The 15,318-nt window shown below is 53.6% G+C and overlaps 1 protein-coding gene and 1 pseudogene across 2 annotated transcripts in view; both read right to left on the reverse strand.

The window, feature by feature from the left end:
- GDPD5 (glycerophosphodiester phosphodiesterase domain containing 5) overlaps positions 1 to 15,318 on the reverse strand; it is a 56,170-nt gene that overhangs the window by 35,590 nt on the left and 5,262 nt on the right. For both annotated transcript variants that reach the window (XM_007455029.1, XM_007455030.1), the window contains exon 2: positions 8,224 to 8,401. In XM_007455029.1, the coding sequence (XP_007455091.1) occupies positions 8,224 to 8,340 (117 nt within the window). In that variant the 5' untranslated portion in view covers positions 8,341 to 8,401. The remainder of the gene's footprint in view (positions 1 to 8,223; positions 8,402 to 15,318) is intronic.
- LOC103077363 (protein SET-like) overlaps positions 10,126 to 15,318 on the reverse strand; it is a 9,298-nt pseudogene continuing 4,105 nt past the window's right edge.

The raw sequence follows: 15,318 nt of genomic DNA on the forward strand, positions 1-15,318 counted from the left end.
AAAAAAAAAAAAAAAAAAAAAAAAAGATTTCAGAGATCATCTTGCCTCATGCTCTAAAGGTCCAATTAAGAACTGGAGAAACTGAGACCCAAAGACAGGGAATGGCCTGGAAGGATGGACACAGGATTAATACCAGGTAAATTAGTACAGAAAGGATGGAGAATTCAACAGATGGTACTGGGACATCTGGACATCCATTTGGTAAAAAAATATATAATTAGACCCCTACTTCATACCCCACACCAAAGTAAATTCCAGCACCTCCCCTCCACACCCGCGCCACCACTCTCTTCCAGTCGTTCTACACACGTGCTGAGCCCTGGACACTGGGAGACAGATCAGGCTTGGACTCTCCTCTGAGCAGCCTGCACAGAAGACTGACCAGCCAGCAGGCAACGCCAATCGTAGAAACGAGTGTGGCGAATGGGGCAAGCAAGGGCTGCCAAGGAGCACACTGCCAGTTATGGGGGAAGGGATGGTCTGGAGGGCTCTCTGGAGGAGGAGATGCTTGCAGCAAAGCTGAAAGGAATGGGCTTGCTGGAATGGGCTTACCTGACAAGGTAAGGGCAGAGGGAGGGAGTGGAAGGTGCAAAGGCACAGAGCCTGGCAGCTTTTGTTTGGGACAACTGGCTTCTTAGGGGTTTATAAAAGCTTTCTCTACGTAAGAGTAGTAACTTTCATATAGATTGTCTGTTTTTTCTTATTTTATCAGTTGACTTTAACTTTGCTTTTCATGCTTTTTGTTTAAAAATTTTAATTTTTATGCAGTCAGATCTACCCCTCTTTTCCTTTATGGGTTTTTGCCTTTGGTATCGTGTTTAAGGAAGGTGGCCCACGATTATATATTTAACTCATATTTTACACTGATAATTTCTCTTTGTTTACACTGGAATCTGTAATCCACCTATCTATCTATAGCTCCATATGTGTGTATACGCGTATGGAGAGAGGTTTTAAAGCCTTTCCTCTAAAGCATGAAGATTAGAATTTCTTTTACTTTACATCTTTCCGAGTTATTTGAATTTTCTCAACAAATGTGTGCTTCCTAAACAGAAAAAAAGGAGCTTAAAAAAAGAAAAATATACATTTTATCCATCTGGAATTTCTTTTGATTTGAGGTAAGAGACAGGGATCTAATTTTACTTTTACCAGATGGATACTCCAGCTGTCCCTGTACGGTCTGTGATATTTGCAATGATTTCCATGATTGTCTACCACACAGCACACTCTCAGATGTGTGTGGGTTGTTTCTAGGTTTTCTAGTCTGTCCCAAAGCAGCCCTTCCCTGCGTGCTGGCTCTGCCTGGCACAGCTCCTTCCACGTGGCTGAGCTCAGCTCCCTGTGCCACTCCTGGGGTCCCAGCTCTGCTTTGAGGCCCCAGAGTCCAGCTGTGCCCTCAGCACCACACAGCCTTGCAGAGACTGGAGAGCGATTGAGGGGTGCCTCCCCGCCTAGTCTGTCCACCTGCAGGCTGCACCTCGGGCACACCGGCTCCTCTAATCATCCTCCTGTTTCATCCTCGCCAAGTTCCTAACGTGGAGACTGGTGAATGTCAGCTGGGAACGGTGTGTGGAGCTCCCAGAAGAGAGAGCTGGGCAGCCCTGGCAGGATTACTCTGGCTCTGACCCAGGAGATTTGGGGGAGGGGGCGGCCTAGGGAGGTTTGAGATGGATCTCAGCATTAGGGCCGAGTAGGGAAAAGGATTAAAATCCCCAGCCCCCAGCCAGCTCCTGACAGCCTAAGAGGCTGGATTTATTTTTCTGGGCTACAGGGAGCTGGGCAATTAGGCCTCTGTCTGCCCTTGCTTCTGCCAGGGTGCACTCAGAGTGGCTCATTAGGCGGGAGAATGAAGCCAGGCTCAGCCTGGAGCACCCCGTCCTTCCCCGACCATCCTGTGGCTTGCATCAGCCCTTGGGGAGACATGAGCAGAAGAGCTGGGGGCGCTTAGGAGGGATTATCCCAGTGCCCTGCAGGGGGCCCGGCCAAGGCCACAGGGTGGTGAGTGGCCACAGCCTCTTGCTGACGCCCATCACCTCCTGCCCCCTACATGCTCCCTAAGCAGACACGCAAGGTGGTCACAGAGGTCATGAACAAGAGCTTATTTGTCTTCCCGGGAGCGTGGCCTGACCACGCCCGGCCCCCTCAGTGCCATTCAGAGAGGAGGAGGTGGGGTGCGGAGGTTCCCGAAAGCCAGCGACGGCCTGGCTTTATTACAGTAATAAATCCTTAGCTCCCTGTGCTGCAACAACTTCTGCCAGCCTCTCCTCTCTCTCATGGATGCAATAATATCATCTCCCATTTTCTTATCCTCATGGCAAACCTGCAAGGTTTATAGGATAAAATGGCTCTTATCATCGCCAGTTTAGAAGTGGGAGAATTGAAGCTCAGAGGGCTCCTCTCTGACCTGCTGGGTCCCTCTCCCCCAAAGCACCAGAGAAGGGAACAGCCATCCCTTTGGAAGTGTGTAGGGAGGACACGTTTTCCCCAAGTTAGAACAGTGGTCTGTCCTGTTCAGGACGTGAGACACGTTGGTATCTGTTATCTAACTGGACCCTTGGGGCGTGGGTTTGTACCTCCACCTCACCCACAGCAAGCTGAGGCCCAGAAAGGGTCTGGCCTTGTCTAAGGCCACACACTAAGTCACTGGAGGAGGCAGGGTAGAGTTCAGGCCACAGCTCCCTTAGCCAGGAATGGCCAGGTGCGTCTGGCTGGCTCCAGTCACACCCTGGAGCCCATTCCAAAGGCTGCTTCCTCCAGGGAGCCGACCTTGGTTCCTGAGTGAGATCCACTCTTCCCTGCCCCATAGTCCTGCCACAGGCCCACGTGGTGTTGATAGGACAAGAACGTGGGGAGCCAGCTGGGAAACTCACCCCCTCCTCCTCCCACTGGCAGAGCCTGACCCCACCTCCAAGGGTGGCCTGGGAGGTCCCTCGTCTGAGTCAGCACCCCTCCCTGTCAGCCACAGCCAGGGGCACTGGAATGCAGCATGCGCCCCTACTCTCCAGACCACCCAATGCTCCTTGGGGTGCTCACCCGGGAGCTCATCGGGGGTCCAGCCTCCCCACCCTCACTGGCTTCCTCACTTGCTCTTCAAGTCACCCGCTCAGTCTTCCTCCCACTCCTTGCCCGAGGTCCTCCTCTGAGCCAGGCCCTGGCTTCAGCACACTCACGGTCCAGCGGGAGAAACAGGAAGTCAGGACCCACATGGGCAGCCCAGGCCCGAGATGCTGCGGGAGCCCAGGGGAAGGGGAGAGGCAGGGAAGGAGGCCTGACTCTTTTGTTTGAAGGGGACACTTCTTAGAGGAATAGAGATCTGCGATGAGCCTTGAGAGGCAGAGACCAGAGAGAAGGCATTCCAGGCAGAGGGGACAGCGGAGCGAAGGGCAGTGCTGTGAACGGGTGAGGTAGGTTATCCGGGGATGGCTGTGTGGAGGGTGAAGGGTGACGGAGTGCTGATGGATTTCCCAGCAGCAGGTGTTTTCCTGCCATGGTGGGAGGGGCTCCCATCGAAAGAGGTAGGCAACGGTGGTGTGGGGGGGTGGGATATTTTGTCTGTGTTCCACCCGCCCCCGCTGCGCTATTCCTGGACACTCCTGAGGCCGCGTGGCCTCTCACACACCCCCTGGGCACAGTATGGTTTCCCGACTCCAGGAATGGCCTCATCCAGCCAGGTGGAAATCACGGGACGACGGGAGGCATCATCAAAATTCTCTTCCGCAGCCAGTCTGCTGAACGCACCGTCTAGGTGTCTCTAGAATCCCTCCCTTCGCTACTCCTTTGCAGACCGCTCCCCCTAGTTGAGGCCTCAGCCTTTCTTGTCTAGCTCCCTGCCATCCCCGCCTCCACTCAAGGCCCCTCAGCGCATTCTCCGTGATTGAACCAGAGTGGTCCTTGCACAGACCGAGTCCGACTGGGCTCCCACCTCCCAGGATGGAGTGCAGGCTCCCCAGCACAGCCTCTGGCTCAGGTCCCCTTGGCCACACGCTCTCCCTCCTAACACCAGAGCTGCACTGGGCCAAATCGCTTTCAGTTCCCAAACACAAGACACTCTTGTAACATGCAGCTCCCCTGCCTTCCCCACTCTGGCATGACATGATGGGCTAACTCTCTCAGACACCAGCTCAGGCAAGCTTTCCTGCCTGTGGTGTCCCTGGGCCCCGGCAGTGATCACCCTGGGTGGTCTGGATGTCTGTTCTGATCTGCTCCCCACCCACCTAGGAGCTGTTCAAGGGAGGGAGGAACCAGGTTTGATATACCTTTGACCCCTGGACTCAGGGCAGGTATCAGGACAGGTTTGTTGATTGAGTAAGTAACCAACACACCCCAAGCAAGACTGTTTGGTGTGGAACGGGGGAGAGGGCACGGGACTGGGGGTGCAAGCAGGCGCAGTGCAAGCCATGCCATCAACTCCTCGGCTTGAATAAATCACTTCCTCTTCCTGGAGCCCCATCCATAAGACAGAGGGGGTCAAAAGAAGTTTAAAACACACTTCAAAAGGCAAACATACTACAGAAGTGTGAGAGAGGTGACTGTCTCCTTCAACGTCTCGGGCTGGAAGTTCCTCCAGGCATCTGACCTATATCCCTCTTGCTACAAAGAAGCTGGTTTTGATACTGTGCTGCCTCTCACAGATGCAGAGTCTTCAGGGGCCCCTGTGGGGATGGCCTGAGAGCTGCCTTCTGTCCTACCCCATCCTTAATTGGCAATATTAGAGTAATGAGTCACAGACAACAACCAATTAATTATCCCCAGTTATAAAAAGCTTTTGCTTCCCCTTCCTAGCTGTCCAGTGAGCCAGCCTTCTGCTGCCAGGCTCCTCCACTTCCTCAGTGTTGGGGGGCAGGAGAGGACGTCACTTCATCTCTCTGGTCCTCAGTTTCCTGTTTCCTTATTTGTCAAGTGTGTGTCCTGCGGGGAGGGGACAGTGTGAGCAGAGGGTTGGAGGAGATGGGAATGTGAGGGGCGGGGAGGGGCAGGAAGGAAGGAGGCCAACCTGGATGGAGAGCAGCGGGGCGGGGGCTCCTTCCCAGGCTCCCTGCACCCCTCTTCCCTCCCCAGGATCCCCGTATAGTACCGCGGGGCCAGCTCTTAACCAGGGAAGCACTGAGGGTGCCTAGCCTGGCATTCAAGCCATTCCCCAACTTGTCCCAAATGCTCCCGGTCCCTGCCCTTTTCTGTCAGGCAGCTTCCCAAGTCCTCCTCCCCGTCCTGCCTTTCTTCTCCTTTAAACACACCCAGACTTGGGGCTTCCCTGGTGGCTCAGTGGTTAAGAATCTGCCTGCCAATGCTGGGGACACGGGTTCGATACCTGGTCCGGGAAGACCTCACATGCCGCGGAGCAACTAAGCCCGTGCGCCACAACTACTGAGCCTGCGCTCTAGAGCCCGTGCCACAACTACTGAAGCCCGCACACCTAGAGCCCATGTTCCACAACAAGAGAAGCCACCGCAACGAGAAGCCCGTGCACCGCAACGAAGAGTAGCCCCGGCTCGCCGCAACGAGAGAAAGCCCGCGTGCAGCAACGAAGACCCAATGCCGCCCCCAAAATTAATTAACTAATTTAAAATAAATAAACACACCCAGACTTAAAACCCGCCTGTCTTCCCGGCAGCCTCCAACTTCCTGACGCTCTTGCTGCAAATCTATCACGGATGGGGCTTCAAGCCTTGATTTCCCCATCCATCAACAGGGCATAACAATTAAATATGCCCCAACAGGGTGTTAGAACAATCAACAGGTCAATGCCTGTAAGCCTTAAGCTCCCTGCAATACAATAGGTGCTCAATAAACGTTAACTGTTACTCTCACACTTCACTCCCAGCCTGAGGATGAGCGCTTCTGTGACTCACCACCTATGTGTCACCTCACTGCACAGAAGAGGCCCAGAGAGGTTCAGCTTCACTGAAGAACTTGACCCTAGGCTTCCCTGACTCGGGAGACACAAGAGGCTCCCCCAAGAGGTCCTGAGCGGAGGCAGTGCCTGGTGGGGGCATGGGGGGTGGGGGGGTAAGCGGATGCCCAAAGGAGGAGGGGAAGGTGGGGATGAGGAAGGCACAGGCCCAAAGCTGGGCCCGCTCCCCCTGGCCGAGGCCTCTCCCCCACCTTCCAGGCCCGAGGGGCTCTTCTTTCACTCCCCAACCTGCGCTCCCAGAGCTCACTCTGGGCCTCTATTTGTTCAGCAAAATTTACAGAGCAGCTTCTCTGCACCAGCCCTGACTTTGAGACACCAGATTGCTGCTGCTTTCACTGTGTCAGGCCAGGAGCCCAGCCCCCATCATGGTTCTGGCCCAGCTGTCTGGGGAGGGACTGGGGAGAGAAAAGAGAAGAGAGGAGAGCCAGGGAGACAAGGGTGAGCCCGCGGAGGCTGGAACCCAGGAAGTGGGAGAGGAAGCAGGAGTGGAGCTGAGTTACGGGCCGGGGTGGGCCCCCCGCTCATCCTCAGCTGCGAGGTGCGGGTTGCCTGAGGTGAGCTCAGCCCTTTCTGCAGAGGCCCTGCCACCCAGAGTTGCTGCAAGACCCTCTCCCCTCTCCCAGCCTCTCCCAGGCTTGTGGCCTGCAGCCTCCGGCCATTGCCCCATACCTGGCACCTCAGGCCTTGGCATTTGCAGAGCCTACGCCGCTTGGGCCCCCAGTCGGCTCAAAACTGGCCTCAACCCACCACTTCCTCCAGCCTGGGCCCTGGGCGGGCCACAGCCAAGACCCATCACTTCCTGACTCCACAGCCTGGAACTGGCTGGCCCTGGGCCCACCAAGAGGTGTGAGGTGCCCTGGGAGAGAGCCGCCTTCCTCCAGTGTCTCCTCCGACGGCCAAGGGCTTCCTGCTTGGGGGCTCAGCCATCCTCCTCCCCGCTTCCTCAGCCTCAGCAGCTTCCCATCCCCCCCCACCGAGAGCGCTGGGCACCGTGCAGGGCCAGATCCGAGCTCTGCCCCTCTCTAGCTGCGTTGACCTTGTCCTGGTCACGGACGTCCTTGGCTTCTGTTTCCGCATGTGAAGTGGTGGCGATGACATCTAGCTCACGGGCTTGGGAGCAACAGGGGTGGCCGCGTGTCAGCGCTCAGCTCAGCGCCCGGCACACAGACAGACACCTGGGTGCCAGTGGACTGCGAGCTCCTGCCCTCCTGACACGTGGAGGCCCTGCTGACTTCCTTCCACTGCCTCAGGGGAGAATGGAGCTCGGAGCACAGCACATAGGACGGACAGGCTGCCCTGGGCAGGCCCCTCCTCTTCCTTGCCTCAGTTGGGCATGTTGCCTCCTGTGTGCTAGAGTGGGTACACGGCAATGAATCAGGCCAGGTACCCACAGGTGGTACCTGCTTCTTACCATTTGGGGGTCATGAGAACAGGCTCCCGACTCAGTCGAGTGCTCTGTCCCTCTGTCCCTACCAGCACAGGCAGAGAGGGAGGGCAGGGAGGTGGACAAGCTTCCCCAAGCTCCACACCCAGATATACTCTGGTGATGCTTGGCCTCTGACCTCCGCCCCTGGCCACTCCAGCCTGTTCTGGGGCTGGCTGAATTGGGAGGCCGGCCTCTTTGTTCAGACAAGCAGGAGGGAGGAGAAAGTTGATTTCCAGGCAGCAATGCTTTTAGATAAACACCATGTATCTCTCTCTCCGCTCCCTCCTGAAGGAATTGGGTTCCTTCAGAGAAGAAACTAGATCCAGCGGCTGATGGTGCCCCAGGGACGGAAGTGTGGCGTGGGGTTTAGCTTGGGGAGCCGGACACTAAGGGAGGCTTTCTTTATCCAGCTGAGCACCTGCTGCCAGCTCTGGCAGGCTTGTGGCTCAGGTGACTGGGCCCTGGTGCCAGGCCATGGCCCTGCCAGCTCCCAGGCTCCAGGATGGCCTGGCCCAGCTCTTCACCCTCCTCTTGAAGAGCCACCCATCTGCTTACCTGCCCCTCAGGATCTGCCAGGAAGCTGAGAACTTCTGCTCACCTTGGGGGACCCCACCCTCTTAGAGCAGCCCTCCCTGCCCAGACCTCAAGAGCAGCCCACACCCTACACTGTCAGAGGGGAGTCAACAACTGGCTACACCCATGTTCCTTGCCCACCTAGTCAGGTAGATTCAGGAATTTCCATAGGCCCATTTTACAGAAGGAGAAACTGAAACCCAGAAAGGGCATTGGCCTGTCCAGAGCCACACAGCAGGGTGTCAGAGCTGAGACCCCTCCCCCAGGCCCTGGGGCTCACTGGGTCCTTTGGCCCCATCCCAGCACAGCTCACCGGTGTGGTGTCATCGTGAGAGCGCTGGTAGCGCTTCCAGCGGCAGCCGTAGATGCCCGTGAGGCAGGAGAGGCAGAGCTGCGGCTCATAATACTGCAGGGGCTGGTGTCTCACCATGCTCGTGCCCGCGGCCCTGGCGCCCTGCCCTCAGGCGCCCATGGAGGCCCCCCGGCTGGTCCTGGGGGAGGAAAAAAAGTACTGTGAGGCAGGGGAGGGGTGGGGACTTGGCCCCAGCACAGCAGGTGTCACTGTAGTCTAGGTCAGGGAGGGTCAGCCTCTGCTCACAGCCCTGCCGTGGGTCCTTGTCTCTCTCTCGGAGTCAGAGGCCCATCCTTCCAAGTCCCCTAGGGCAGTCCCCTGCCACCCACCCATGACCTAATCATCCAACAAAAATCCCCATACCTATTAGCAGTCACTCCCCCACTCCCACCCCCCAGCCCCAAGCAACCTAATCTACTTTCTGTCTCCATGGATTTGCCCATTCTGGACATTTCACATAAATGGAATCATATGATATATGTTCTTGTGTGTCTTGCTTTTTTCACTTTATGTTTTCAAGGTTCATCCGTGTTATAGCATGAGTCAGTACTGCATTTCTTATTATGACTGAAAATTATTTGATTGTATAGATATACCATTTTATCCACCCATCAGCTGGTAGACACTTGGGTTGTTACCACTTTTTGGTTGTTATGAATAACTCTGCTATGAACAAGTTTTTGTGTGAATGTATATTTTCATTTCTCTTGAGTACATACTTTGGGATGGGATTGCTGGGTCATACGGTAACTCTATGTTTGACTTTTTGAAGAACTGCCAAAAGCTGTTTTCCAAAGCTGTTGTACAATTTTACTTTCTCCAAGTGTTATCATTATCATCCCCATTTTACAGAGGAGAATTCTGAAGCACAGAAATGTTTAGCCATTTGTCAAGGGTCACACAGCAGAGCCTGGCAGTCTGGCTCCTTGTTCTAACCCAGGGGTTGGCAAACTATAACTCATAGCCAAATCCACCCAGCCACATATTTTGTGTGTGTGTGTGTGTACACATTTAGTTTTATTGTGGCAAAGCAACTTGTATAACTTTAAGGTTTAAAACTGAGCATCATCTTCCCTTTCCAGTGAAACAAAAATTTAAAAATAAACAGGAACAAAATTACAATAGAGGATGTCAATTGCAAATAAGATCCTACAGGTTCTGCTGCTTCTCCCGTCGAGTGGCAGGGCTCAAGTCATCATTAGGAGAGAATTTTATTTGAAAAGTGTCATCTTAAACTGCAAGGATGTCCATTAAACATCACAATTAAACATGCCAAAGGAGAAGCCATGTTGTCAAAATGCCCACTTCACCCACACAAACATCTCAAACCCACCCTTTGCTGACCTTCTATAACCTCATTTTTTAAAGTTTTTTCTTTTCTTTTTTCAAACAAGAGAAAGTAGACGGATACATGTTGGTAAATGCTAACTGTCCATATTCACATAGAGACACAGTGTAATCTCTGAGCCCAATATACAGAGAAAGGTGGAAAAAAGCTAGAATTCTATGCACTACTAGACAGGGGCCTAGCACCCTCCAGCTTCCAGAAGAGCTAAGGGAGCAGAAGGTTTTTCTTTTTTCCCCACAGAGCATGGTGGTGTTGATTCCGTAAAGTTTCTTTGAGACAGGAAGGGATAAAAATGAATTTGGAACAGAAAGGGGTAGAGATTCTTTTCCCACTGAATTCTGCTCAAGGTATTTCTCCCCAAAATAAGTTGTGAGCCATGGTATAAAGGAGAAAAGAGACCTCAAAAACAGGGCGACTGAGCACAAGAGGAGAAAAGAAGAAAAAAAAAGACTGCAACTTGCTCCCAGGGACTGGAGAAAATTTAAAAAGGAAGGTTGGAATCCATCAGTGTCCCATTAGTCATCTTCCCCCTCATCTTCCTCTCCTCCCTCCCCATCATCATCTCCATCACCTTCATCCTCATCCCCTTCCTCATCAATATCTTCTAATCCTTCTACCTCTTCATCATCATCATCATCTTCTTCTCCTTCCCCTTCCTCATCAGCCATGTCCGGAATCAAGTAGTACTGTAATGGATTTGGCCAAGTATCATCTTTTTTTTTTTTTTTTTTGGCGGTACGCGGGCCTCTCACCGTTGTGGCCTCTCCCGCTGCGGAGCACAGGCTCCGGACGCGCAGGCTCAGCGGCCGTGGCTCACGGGCCCAGCCGCTCCGCGGCACGAACCCGTGTCCCCTGCATCGGCAGGCGGACTCCCAACCACTGCACCACCAGGGAAGCCCCAAATATCATCTTTGATGACCTCTCCTAACTCATCTGCACCAGCATCAGAATGATCAGGAAACCAGCTGAAGCAGCTTTCTGGGTCCTCACGCTGTCTCTTCCTGCTGGCTTTATTCTGCGTTTGACTTGAACGTTTTGTCAGATCCTTTCCGGATTTCCTTTTGATTTCAGTGGACTCTGAAGATGGATCACCACTCTCATTCAGATGAAATTCTTTGGCGAGAACTTTATTTTCGAAGGGTTTTCATCAAAATAAAAATCTATCCTGTAACCTGATTTAATATCTTCAAATTCTGTCACTTCGACTCTTGTCAAATAATGCAGCACCCCCCCAAGAAGTACAGACACTTGTGGATGGTTAACAAATGCCGTGACCCCAAAATCTAGGATTTTGGCAATCAGTTCCGACCTCTACTGAAAAAATGGTTGGCGGAGTTTGTGATATTTCTGTTCTACTTTCAAAATCTCCTCACTGGCTTGTTCGTTAAGTCTGTGTCTGTTTCATTTTGCGCTTCATCAATATATTCAATGGCTTCTTGCTGTTCTTTTTCTTCCTTCGGCCAGTTCGGAGGAGCAGACGTTTCCTCTGGCCTGGAGGCAGGAGTCAGTCTCGGTTTCTTCGGTTTCTTTGCTTGTGTTTGGGGGCCATGTGCTGGGAGAAAAGCCAAGAATCCACCCAAGGGAAGAAGCTTGTACCAGGAGCTCTGAGAACTCCAGCCACGTGTTTCTAGACAGCCCACAAGCTAAGAATGGTTTTTACATTTTTAAAGTAGTTGGGGGGAAAACCCAAAACAAAAATATGTTTTGATCCGTGAAAATTATACGATAGTCAAATTTCAGAGTCTGTAAATAAAGGTTTATTGGACGCAGGCCCACTCACTCATTTATGTATTGTCTATGGCTGCTTTAAGTATAACTGCAGAGTTATGACAGAGACCATATGGCTCACAAAGCCTAAAATACTTACTGCCCAGCCCTTTATAGGGAAAGTCTGCTGACCCTGCAACCACGGGGCCAGCATGGCTCCTGAACCGGTATTGTAAGTGCACCATATGGTTGAGAAGGGAAAGGGTGCTGTGGGCACTTAACAGGTACAGGGAGGGTCTGGGCATGCTCCCCAGAGGCAGTGCTGAGCTGAGGCCTGCAGGATGAGCTCCCGTCTCTAACGCCCCAGAGGCCACACCATAGGGGCGCCGGGCTTCAGGCCCACCGACTACTCCCACGTGTGGGCCTTGCTCAGGGCCTCTGCCTAACACCCCCATCTCCCCCCACTCTCCAAGTGCTAACCTCAGCACAGGGCTTACAGCCTCCTGTCTGAGTGCGGAGGCACGTTAGGAGCTTGCTGGGCACACTGACCGACCAGGAGCCTCCTAATTGCTGGGAATCGTCTGGTGCAGGCTCTGTGCCCGTGGCTCCCTGCGGAGGCATGTGGACATGGTGCGGCTGCTGGGGGCTCTCGGAGCCGAGCCGAGCCCAGGGCTTGGGGGACGGTATAGGATGGCGATGCTGCTGCAGTCAGCTTAGCACCCATGGGGTTGGGGAGGCCGGGGGTGGGGTCAGCAGGCAGGGGATCCTCTCAGCTTTACTCCTCTCTAGGAGGAGTGTGTGGGGAATTCCCTGGTGGTCCAGTGGTTAGGACTTGGCGCTTTCACGGCCAACGGCCTGGGTTCGATCGCTAAGCTGGGAACTCAGATCCCACAAGCTGAACAGCGTGGCCAAAAAAAAAAAATTAAAATTAAAAAAAAAAATGGAAGGAGTGTGTGCTCACATATGTACTCCCACATTCACAGCCTTCCAGAGGAGGCGGAAGGCCAGAGTCCACAGCCAGGGACCACGGCTCACCCTGTGCACCCCCAGGTGAGGGTCTCTGCTGTCAGGGGGGCCACAACACCTGCCCCTACTTACCCCGGAAGGGAGGAAGCAGCTAGCATGTAGAAAGCGCCCTCGATTCACCCTGCCTTGGCCAATGACTCGCCCTGTAGCCAGAGCCACTCAGGGCTCTTCCCTGAGCCTTGGTTTCAGCTTTTGTCTTGACCTCCAAAAAAGGTCAGATGATTGGGGGTTGGGGGAGGGGCAGCGGTGCCAGGAGGGCACGTGGCTGCAGTGACTGAGGCACGGCAGGTGGGCATTCTGCAGGCAGGGGCCCTGCCCTCCCATTCCTCTCCCAGGACCCCCGACCCCGGGACTGATGCCCGTGTGTCCTCTGCTCCCCCACACCCCATGAATGAGCGTTACAACCACCCAGGAATGGAATTTCCATTTCAAATCTGGAAAAGAGGGAAGTAGGGCCGCCTGCGCCAGGCCTCCAGCCGGGCACTCAGCTGACTGTGGCTCTTGGACGTACTCCCCTCCCCCCACAGCCCCACCATGAATTTTCACACTATTCAGAACTACAGGGGCATCTCTGAGAGGCAAACCTCTTTCCTCTCCTCTGCATGTTCTCCTGGGGCCATCAAGATAGCCAGCGGCTCCTTGCTGTCTCCAGGGGGCTCACCCAGACCCATCATGGGCACAGTGACCTCCTCATCACCCCCAACCTGCCTCTAACATCCCTCAAGACCCTTTTCTCAGCCCACCCTTGGCCACTGCCAGGGCAGTGGCCAAGTCTCACCTCTCCCCTGGATGGGGAATCCCTGCGGTGGGCCTTGCCCTGCCAATCCAAGGTCTCACCTGCAGTCAGAGTGAGTTTTTAGCAGACAAATGACCAGGATCCGGCTCCTCTAGCCTCAGCACTCCAGAACCTGCTGTCCCTTCATCTGGCTAACACCTCCTGATCCTTCGAGTCTCCGCTCAGATGTTACCTCCTCCGGGGAGCCTCCCCTGAGCCCCAGGTTTGGTTAGAGGGCTCCCAGCATCCCTGCTTCTTCCTGGGCAGCCTGTGGGAGCACCGCTGACATGCCTGCTCCCCCAGGGGATTAGCCTGAGTTATTCCCACTTCCCCAGTGGCCAGCACGGGGTAGCAAGGGGAGGCAGCCCTGGGGGTGTCCTGGACCACACTTCCGAGAAGGCTCGGAAGTTCCTGCTGCCCAGACCCTGAGCGGTCAGGACAAGCCCTCAGAGACCAGATTCTCCCCAGCCGCCCCCCTCCTGCCAGGGCTAATGGCATCACTTGCATCAGTTAACTTCTCCAAGCCACCTCCCAGAGCTGCTGATATCAGCCAAGTTCCAAAGAAATCCTCAGCCTGGAGCCCCTGCTGGCTCTGGGACAAGAGAAAGCCCTCACCTCTTAGCCCGATGTTTGAGGGCCCTCCTCAGCCCAAAGTCTCATTTTCTGTCTGAATTCCTGGTCCCTGCCCCGAACCTCCACAGCCTCCTGTTTGCACAGGGAAGGGGCTTCAGGAGGGAGTCAGGAGGGAGACAGAGTGAGGGTCCGCTATGGAGTGGGCGAAGGATGCTGGGGGTGGGCATACGCCTCCAGGGGCCTCGCCCATCCTTACACCCTGGGAACGCACCTCACCCACTTCCAGTCTCCTCGTCGCTCCCCTGACTGGCAGGTTGCCCGGCCCTCACTGCCCCCAGACCCTGCTGCCTCAGGCCCCAGGCCTGCTCTCTTTCCTGAGAGTGGAAAGAGTCTCAGGCCAGGTATCAGTGCCTGGATTGCAGCCTGGTCTCCTTCAACTGACTTGCTGTGTGTGACCTTGGAGACTTATTTTACCTCTCTGAGGAATGGGCACTAGATGGAACGACACAAAAAGGACCCAAGGCTGCAATCAAAAGGAATAAAACACTGACACGTGCTACAACGTGAATGACTCTTGAAAACATTATGCTACGTGAAGGAAGCTAGTTACAGAAGGTGGTGTGGGAGCTTGTGGGGCAGCATGCCGAGCACTGCACCTGTGTCATCTCCCGATGAGAGCTGTCCGAAGTAGAGTTTGACAGTCTTCTTTTACAGGTTAGAAATATGGGCCCCAGGTGGATGGAGGAACAAACTGGGGTCCATCCAGACAATGGAATATTACTCAGCAGTAAAAAGAAATGAGCTATCAAGCCATAAAAATACATGAAAGAACCTCAAAAGCATATTGCTAAGTGACAGAAGCCAATGGGAAAAGGCTGCATACTGTATGATTTCACCATACGACATTCTGGAAAAGGTAAAACCAAGAAGTGGTAAAAAGATCAGTGGTGGCCAGGGTTTGGGGGTGGGGAGCACAGGGGATTTTCAAGGCAGTGAAACTATTCTGTATGATACTGTAATGATGGATAGATGTCATTATACCTTTGTCAAACCCCACAGAATATATAACACAAAGAGTGAACCCTAATGTAGACTATGGACTTCAGTTAATAATATTGTAGCAACACTGGCTCATCAATTACAGCAAGCGTTACCCCCCTAAGATAAGGCGTTAATAATAGGCAAAACCGCGGGGTAGGGGAAGGAGAGTATGTAGGAACTCTGTATTTTCCGATCAATTTTTCTAAAACTGCCACCAAAAAAATCATCTATTAATTAAATACATATGTATTTAATTTAAATATCTATATCAATTGATCAATAGATAGCTGGATCAATAGATCTAGGCCTGAGAGATTACACGATTCACCCGAGGCCAGACAGCTAACCATGGAGAAGAGAGGATTTGAAACCAGGGCTGCCTCTAAAGCCTAGTCTTTCCATGGCACCAGCCCTAGATGGAGGGTCTGTCTGCCCACGTTTCTACCGCCTTCCGTGTCCATGACAGCTGTAGCATGTGTCACTGAAAACTGCACCTCAAAGGGCCAAGTTCAATATTTTGGTTGGCAGCAGGGACATGGAGTGCGACTGAGAACTCTGGGCAGGAAAAAGGACCCCCCCCCCCCCC

Source organism: Lipotes vexillifer, unplaced genomic scaffold (assembly GCF_000442215.2).
Source record: "Lipotes vexillifer unplaced genomic scaffold, Lipotes_vexillifer_v1.1 scaffold1693, whole genome shotgun sequence".
NCBI classification, from domain to species: domain Eukaryota; kingdom Metazoa; phylum Chordata; class Mammalia; order Artiodactyla; family Lipotidae; genus Lipotes; species Lipotes vexillifer.